The sequence below is a fragment of the Oncorhynchus kisutch genome, linkage group LG13, assembly GCF_002021735.2.
Source record: "Oncorhynchus kisutch isolate 150728-3 linkage group LG13, Okis_V2, whole genome shotgun sequence".
NCBI lineage: Eukaryota > Metazoa > Chordata > Actinopteri > Salmoniformes > Salmonidae > Oncorhynchus > Oncorhynchus kisutch.
Genome location: NC_034186.2, coordinates 9,975,953 through 9,985,026, shown reverse-complemented (window position 1 = coordinate 9,985,026; position 9,074 = coordinate 9,975,953). Strand labels below are relative to the sequence as shown.

At 40.5% G+C, this 9,074-nt stretch overlaps 1 protein-coding gene across 9 annotated transcripts in view; it reads left to right on the top strand.

The window, feature by feature from the left end:
- Positions 1-5,874: 5,874 nt before the first annotated feature.
- The window catches only part of LOC109902885 (complement factor H), a 181,300-nt gene continuing 178,100 nt past the window's right edge, over positions 5,875-9,074 (top strand). For 6 of the 9 annotated variants that reach the window (XR_004202324.1, XR_004202325.1, XR_004202326.1 and 3 more), the window contains exon 1: positions 5,883-6,136. Coding sequence is in view for 6 of the 9 variants with exons in the window: in XM_031785539.1 (XP_031641399.1) it covers positions 6,067-6,136 (70 nt within the window). In the remaining 3 variants the exon portion in view is untranslated. Of the gene's footprint in view, positions 6,137-9,074 lie in introns of all 9 variants that reach the window. The other 3 variants (XM_020499573.2, XM_031785544.1, XM_031785542.1) reach the window with 3 other exon arrangements.

The window sequence follows — 9,074 nt, the reverse complement described above, 5'->3', positions numbered from 1 at the left end:
ATGTAACTGATATCCACTCTACATTCTGATGTAACTGATATCCACTCTACATTCTGATGTAACTGATAGCCACTCAACATTCTGATGTAACTGATATCCACTATACATTCTGATGTAACTGATAGCCACTCGACATTCTGATGTAACTGATATCCACTATACATTCTGATGTAACTGATAGCCACTCGACATTCTGATGTAACTGATATCCACTCTACATTCTGATGTAACTGATATCCACTCGACATTCTGATGTAACTGATAGCCACTCGACATTCTGATGTAACTGATAGCCACTCGACATTCTGATGTAACTGATATCCACTCTATATCCTGATGTAACTGATATCCACTCTACATTCTGATGTAACTGATAGCCACTCGACATTCTGATGTAACTGATATCCACTCTATATCCTGATGTAACTGATATCCACTCTACATTCTGATGTAACTGATATCCACTCTATATCCTGATGTAACTGATAGCCACTCGACATTCTGATGTAACTGATATCCACTCTACATTCTGATGTAACTGATATCCACTCTACATTCTGATGTAACTGATAGCCACTCGACATTCTGATGTAACTGATATCCACTCTATATTCTGATGTAACTGATATCCACTCTACATTCTGATGTAACTGATAGCCACTCGACATTCTGATGTAACTGATAGCCACTCTACATTCTGATGTAACTGATTTATATTCTGATGTAACAGATAGCCACTCGACATTCTGATGTAACTGATATCCACTCTACATTCTGATGTAACTGATATCCACTCTACATTCTGATGTAACTGATAGCCACTCGACATTCTGATGTAACTGATAGCCACTCTACATTCTGATGTAACTGATATCCACTCTACATTCTGATGTAACTGATAGCCACTCGTCATTCTGATGTAACTGATATCCACTCTACATTCTGATGTAACTGATATCCACTCTACATTCTGATGTAACTGATAGCCACTCGACATTCTGATGTAACTGATATCCACTCGACATTCTGATGTAACTGATATCCACTCGACATTCTGATGTAACTGATATCCACTCGACATTCTGATGTAACTGATATCCACTCGACATTCTGATGTAACTGATATCCACTCGACATTCTGATGTAACTGATAGCCACTCGACATTCTGATGTAACTGATAGCCACTCGACATTCTGATGTAACTGATAGCCACTCGACATTCTGATGTAACTGATATCCACTCTACATTCTGATGTAACTGATATCCACTCGACATTCTGATGTAACTGATAGCCACTCGACATTCTGATGTAACAGATATCCACTCTACATTCTGATGTAACAGATATCCACTCTACATTCTGATGTAACTGATAGCCACTCTATATTCTGATGTAACTGATATCCACTCTACATTCTGATGTAACTGATATCCACTCTACATTCTGATGTAACTGATAGCCACTCGACATTCTGATGTAACTGATATCCACTCGACATTCTGATGTAACTGATATCCACTCGACATTCTGATGTAACTGATATCCACTCGACATTTTGATGTAACTGATATCCACTCGACATTCTGATGTAACTGATATCCACTCGACATTCTGATGTAACTGATAGCCACTCGACATTCTGATGTAACTGATAGCCACTCGACATTCTGATGTAACTGATAGCCACTCGACATTCTGATGTAACTGATATCCACTCTACATTCTGATGTAACTGATATCCACTCTACATTCTGATGTAACTGATAGCCACTCGACATTCTGATGTAACAGATATCCACTCTATATTCTGATGTAGCTGATATCCACTCTACATTCTGATGTAACTGATAGCCACTCTACATTCTGATGTAACTGATATCCACTCTACATTCTGATGTAACTGATATCCACTCTACATTCTGATGTAACTGATATCCACTCTATATTCTGATGTAACTGATATCCACTCTACATTCTGATGTAACTGATATCCACTCTACATTCTGATGTAACTGATATCCACTCTACATTCTGATGTAACTGATAGCCACTCTATATTCTGATGTAACTTATATCCACTCTATATTCTGATGTAACTGATATCCACTCTACATTCTGATGTAACTGATAGCCACTCTATATTCTGATGTAACTGATATCCACTCTACATTCTGATGTAACTGATATCCACTCTACATTCTGATGTAACTGATAGCCACTCTACATTCTGATGTAACTGATAGCCACTCTATATTCTGATGTAACTGATAGCCACTCTATATCCTGATGTAACTGATAGCCACTCTATATTCTGATGTAACTGATATCCACTCTACATTCTGATGTAACTGATATCCACTCTACATTCTGATGTAACTGATATCCACTCTACATTCTGATGTAACTGATATCCACTCTACATTCTGATGTAACTGATATCCACTGCATTCTAACTTAACTGATTTATGTTTTAATGTAACTGATATCCACTACTATTTTCTAGGGTGACGCAGTACACACTTAGTATGCAATGTGAACATATTGCAATGCCTAGCTACATATTTGAGTAGTGTTATGATGCTGTACGGCAGCTCATGATTATGTAAACACATTGCAACTGCTGACTAATAAGATGTGGTGCAGACAAGGATGGGAATAGTCCTTATTTGTAACGATGTACGCTGAGAGTCGGGCAGCAAGTTCAGGGAGTGAATACATTTTTATAAATAAACAAACATGAAATAGGAACAACGCACCGCCATGAAACAGACACAGAAACATTAACGCCTGGGGAAGGAACCAAAGGGAGTGACATAAATAGGGCAGGTAATCAAGGAGGTGATGTTGTCCAACTGAGTGTCAATAAGCACTTGTGCGCTTAACAATGGTGACAGGTGTGCATAATAATCAGCAGTCTGGTGACCTAGAGGCCAGGGAGGGAGAATAGGTGAAATTATTGAGAAACAGAGGAAGGAGGTCACATAAAGGACAACTCAGGAAGTTCAACAACTCAACATTACCCAACAGGTAAACACATGTCTTTTTGAACTCTCAATTAAACCCTCATACTACTGACTGTGGTCACTTTGACCCCAGAGGCATATTTTTTTATCATAGCCCAAGGGTGGTTCATTCAATTCTTCAAATGTTTCATGATTTTGTCATTTAACTTGTAGTTAACAAATATGCAGTTGAAATCGGAAGTTTACATACACATTAGCCAAATACATTTAAACTCCATTTTTTCACAATTTCTGACATTTGATCCTCGTAAAAATTCACTGTTGTAGGCCAGTTAGGATCACCACTTTATTTTAAGAATGTAAACTGTCAGAATAATAGTAGAGAGAAGGATTTATTTCAGCTTTTATTTCTTTCATGACATTCCCAGTTGGTCAGAAGTTTACATACAATCAATTAGTACTTGGTAGCATTGCATTTAAATTGTTTAACTTGGGTCAAATGTGTCGGGTAGCCTTCCACAATCTTCCCACAATAAGTTGGGTGAATTTTGGCCCATTCCTCCTGACAGAGCTGGTGTAACTGATTCTGGTTTGTAGGCCTCCTTGCTCGCACACACTTTTCAGTTCAGCCCACAAATGTTCTATAGCATTGAGGTCAGGGCATTGTGATGGCCACTCCATAACCTTGACTTTGTTGTCCTTAAGCCATTTTGCCACAACTTTGAAAGTATGCTTGGGGTCATTGTCCATTTGGAAGACCCATTTGCAACAAAGCTTTCACTTCCTGACTGATGTCTTGAGATGTTGCTTCAATATATCTACATAATTTTCCCTCCTCATGATGCCATCTATTTTGTGAAGTGCACCAGTCCTTCCTGCAGCAAAGCACCCCCACAACATGATCCTGCCACTCCCGTACTTAATGGTTGGGATGGTGTTCTTCGGCTTGCAAGCATCCCCCTTTTTCCTCCAAACATAACGAAGATCATTATGGCCAAAGTGTTATAATTTTGTTTTGGAGCAGTGGCTTCTTCCTTGCTGAGCGGCCTTTCAGGTTATGTCGATGTAGGACTCGTTTTACTGTGGATATAGATACTTTTGTACCTGTTTCCTCCAGTATCTTCACAAGGTCCTTTGCTGTTGTTCTGGGATTGATTTGCACTTTTCGCACCAAAGTATGTTCATCTCTAGGAGACAGAACGCATCTCCTTCCTGAGCGGCATGACGGCTGTGTGGTCCCAGGGTGTTTATACTTGCGTACTATTGTTTGTACAGATGAACATGGTCCCTTCAGGCATTTGGAAATGGCTCCCAAGGATGAACCTGTATAGGCTTTCTTCCTGGGAAGGAGAGGCGGACCAAAACGCAGTGTGGTTAGAGTTAAACATCTTTAGTAAAGACGAATACCGAGAACACTACAAATATACAAAACAATAACTGTGAAAACCGAAACAGTCCTGTGTGGTGAAACAGACACGGAAATAACCACCCACAAACCCCAACAAAAAAACAAGCTACCTAAATATGGTTCCCAATCAGAGACAATGACTAACACCTGCCTCTGATTGAGAACCATATCAGGCCAAACACAGAAACAGACAAACTAGACACACAACATAGAATGCCCACCCAGCTCACGTCCTGACCAACACTAAAACAAGGAAAACACACAAGAACTATGGTCAGAACGTGACAGAACCAGACTTGTGGAGGTCTACAATTTAAATGTTGAGGTCCTGGCTGATTTCTTTTGATTTTATCATGATGTCAAGCAAAGGGGCACTGAGTTTGAAGGTAGGCCTTGAAGTACATCCACAGGTACACCTCAAATTGACCCAAATGATGTCAATTAGACTGTCAGAAGCTTCGAAAGCCATGACTTCATTTTCTGGAATTGTCCAAGCTGTTTAAAGGCACAGTCAACTTAGTGTATGTAAATTTCTGACCCACTGGAATTGATACAGTGAATTATAAGTGAACTAACGTGTCTGTAAACAATTGTTGGAAAAATTACTTGTGTCATACAAAAAGTAGAAGTCAGTCGTAACCGACTTTCCAAAATTATAGATTGTTGAAAAGAAATGTGTGGAGTGGTTGAAAAATGAGTTTTAATGACTCCAACCTAAGTGTATGTAAACTTCCGACTTCAACTGTACATGACTAATGTTTTGATAAGAATTAAGTCGTTTTTTGACCCCCGTTGGTAATCCATGTATGTCAAATATGTTTAGGGTTAAATCGGGGCAGATTCCAGTATGACACTTATGTTGTCCTGAAAAGTCCCTTACTAAAAATGCTACTACACCTTATTTGAAAATGGACTTTTATCTCATAATGCCAGTAGTGTGGTTCCAAAGGTTGGGAAGCCTCAGATTAAGCCATCTATTTGGTTACTGCAAATGATCACCCGAGGTTTACACAATGAATGAACCCTTTTCGGGAATACTTTATTTATTCAGTAAAAGAAAAACAATTTAGACCCAGTTTCCACATTCAGAGACATTCATTTAAAACATTAGCTAGACTTATTTTCACAATAAAAGTATGTTTTTGATTAAGTTCACCATTTCATCAACACAATACCCTTATTGAGTGCAATGGTTTCAGGTTCACCAGTAGCCTTTCTATTCTATGTATAATCAATGCACACTTTGGGTTTCATCTTGTAAATAGTACACAGTGGGTTTGGCAATGGAAATATCTAGATGCCAGGAAATGTGCAATGATAAAAATTCCCAACAAAACATTGTAATGATTCCAGTCCTAACTCCCTCCCTCAGGCTTAGTTGTTTGTCTTTCACAATATACCCTCGGTGCCTCAACCACTTGTCCTTATCCCCCATCCCCTCCCCTCCTCGCCTTTCTCCATTTACAGTTATCCTCTACTGGCTCCTACAGCCTGTGGCCCACTGCGTTACAATACAGGACATGTGTTACCTGTGCTGTGTGTTGCTGTTGAGTTGCGTGGATGGACTGTGACTTGAGAGGGCTCGGGCAAATCATTAACCGACAGGAGTTAATTTAACTACCGCAACTCTGTCTGTGACCCAGAACATCCAAACACTCTCGCAGGTGACAGACAATAGGTGATGAAGTCAAAATGCGATTGATAACTCTCGGCTTTGTCTTTGCACTATGGTTGTGTACACTCAGCTTTGTGAAAGGTCAAGGTAAGATGTCTCTGCCTGAGTGAAATATTACAGATAGAAGAAGTTATGTGTGGTTTGTGTAATGTTCCATGTATGCATCCCTGAGACAGCTTTTCAGGTTCACAGTTGTGATCATGTTGAAATCAGCTTGCTGCCGGTTCTTTCTAACATTTGGAAAAAATAGTGTTTGACCAGATACAATTACATTGTTCTCTAAATTATTTTTCTGTAAATTATTTAACAACCGTCTTTAAGCACGCTTATAGTGAAGGCACTCCACATGTACTGCCCTTACACAAATGACTAATGATTGGTTGAAATAAATTGATAATAAGATGATTGTTGGATCTGTTTTGTTAGACTTCAGTGAAGCCTTTGATATTATTGACCATAATCTGTTATTGAAAACTCTCGTGTTATGGCTTTACATCACCTGACACATTATGGATTGAGACCTTCTACAGTATCTAATAGGACACAGAGGGTTTTCTCTAATGGAAGCTTCTCTAAAAGATGTCAAGTGTGGTATTTCGCAAAGCTTCCTAAGACATAGCCCTTTACTATTTCCGAATGCAATGCACTACTCAGGGTAGTGCGTACGGCCCAGTACATCACCGGGGCCAAGCTTCCTGCCATTCCAGACCTCTATACCAGAGGGTGTCAGAGGAAGTCCCAGAGCAGAGCGCCAAGTCCAGGTCCAAGGGGCTTCTAAACAGCTTCTACCCTAAGCCATAAGACTCCTGAACAGCTAATCAAATGGCTACCTACACTATTTGCATTGCCCCCCCCCCTCCTTCTACGCTGCTGCTACTCTCTGTTATTATCTATGCATAGTCACTTTAATAACTCTACCTACATGTACATATTACCTCAATTACCTCGACACCAGTGCCCCCGCACATTGAGTCTGTACCGGTACCCCCTGTATATAGCCTCCACATTGAGTCTGTACCGGTACCCCCTGTATATAGCCTCCACATTGACTCTGTACCGGTACCCCCTGTATATAGCCTCCACATTGAGTATGTACCGGTACCCCCTGTATATAGCCTCCACATTGAGTCTGTACCGGTACCCCTGTATATAGCCTCCACATTGAGTCTGTACCGGTACCCCTGTATATAGCCTCCACATTGAGTCTGTACCGGTACCCCCTGTATATAGCCTCCACATTGAGTCTGTACCGGTACCCCCTGTATATAGCCTCCACATTGACTCTGTACCGGTACCCCCTGTATATAGCCTCCACATTGACTCTGTACCGGTACCCCCTGTATATAGCCTCCACATTGACTCTGTACCAGTACCCCCTATATATAGCCTCCACATTGACTCTGTACCGGTACCCCCTGTATATAGCCTCCACATTGACTCTGTACCAGTACCCCCTATATATAGCCTCCACATTGACTCTGTACCGGTACCCCCTGTATATAGCCTCCACATTGAGTCTGTACCGGTACCCCCTGTATATAGCCTCCACATTGAGTCTGTACCGGTACCCCCTGTATATAGCCTCCACATTGACTCTGTACCGGTACCCCCTGTATAAAGCCTCCACATTGAGTCTGTACCGGTACCCCCTGTATATAGCCTCCACATTGACTCTGTACCGGTACCCCCTGTATATAGCCTCCACATTGACTCTGTACCGGTACCCCCTGTGTTTCGCCCCACTTTTGTTATTTACTGCTGCTCTTTAATTATTTCTTATTCTTATTTCATACTTTTTTAGTTGTTGGCATTTTCTTAAAACTGAATTGTTGGTTAAGGGCTTGTAAGTAAGCACGTGACAAATACACATTTGATTTGATTTTCTATTTTTACTAATGATCTACCACTAGCCTTAAACAAAGCTGTGTGTCTATGTAACCAGAATATTGAACATTATACACTTCAGCACCCACAGCTTCACTGCAAGCCTAAACAAAGAGTTGCAGTCGGTTTTAGAATGGGTGGCTAGTAATAAACTAGTCCTGAACACCAAAAACCTAAAAAACTAAATCATTGTATTTGGTACAAGTCATTCCCTAAGTACTAGATCTTAGCTGAATCTTCTAATTAATGATGTGACTGTTGAGCAAGCAGAGGAAACTAAACTTCTTGGTGTTACCTTAGATTGTATACGGTCATCATCAAGGCATTTTATTAAATTGTTTTTAAAATGGGGAGAGGTCTGTCTGTGGTAAAAAAAATATGCTCTGCAAAATATGCTCTGTACATCTGTACTATTATCTGGTTATAAGGTCAGGTGCCCCAAAGAAGGACAGAGGAAAGCTGCAGCTGGTCCAGAACAGAGCAGCACACCCTGCCCTTCACAGTACACAGAGAGCTAATTTCAACAATACGCATACCAGTCTCTCTTGGCTCAAAGTAGAGGAGAACATTCTGTATAATCAACTAACATACAGTTCTGACATACATACTTACCCCACCAGACAAGTCACCACGGGTCTCTTCACAGGCCCCAAATCCAAAACAAATTTAAGACAACGCATATATAGAGCCATGGTAATGTAACAGTATAACTTTAGACTGTCCCCTTGCCCATACCCAGGCGTGAACCAGGGACCCTCTGCACACATCAACAACAGTCACCCACGAAGCATCGTTACCCATCGCTCCACAAAAGCCTCGGCCCTTGCAGAGCAAGGGGAACCACTACTACTTCAAGGTCTCAGAGCAAGTGACGTGACCGATTGAAACGCTATTTAGCGAGCTAGCCATTTAACATCCGTTACAGTAGCATGGAGCTCTTCCGTCTCAAATTACTCAAACAAACAGCTAAATTAGCTTTTAAAAAAACAATGAAACGTCACCTAACGTCACAACGCCTCTCCCCTATCTGACATAAATAACATGTATGTATATGTAGTACTGATATAATGCATGCAAGTGTCTCTCATGTTTTGTCACTACAGGACTTGTTAATATTATTCTTATTTTAAATGTATGTTGT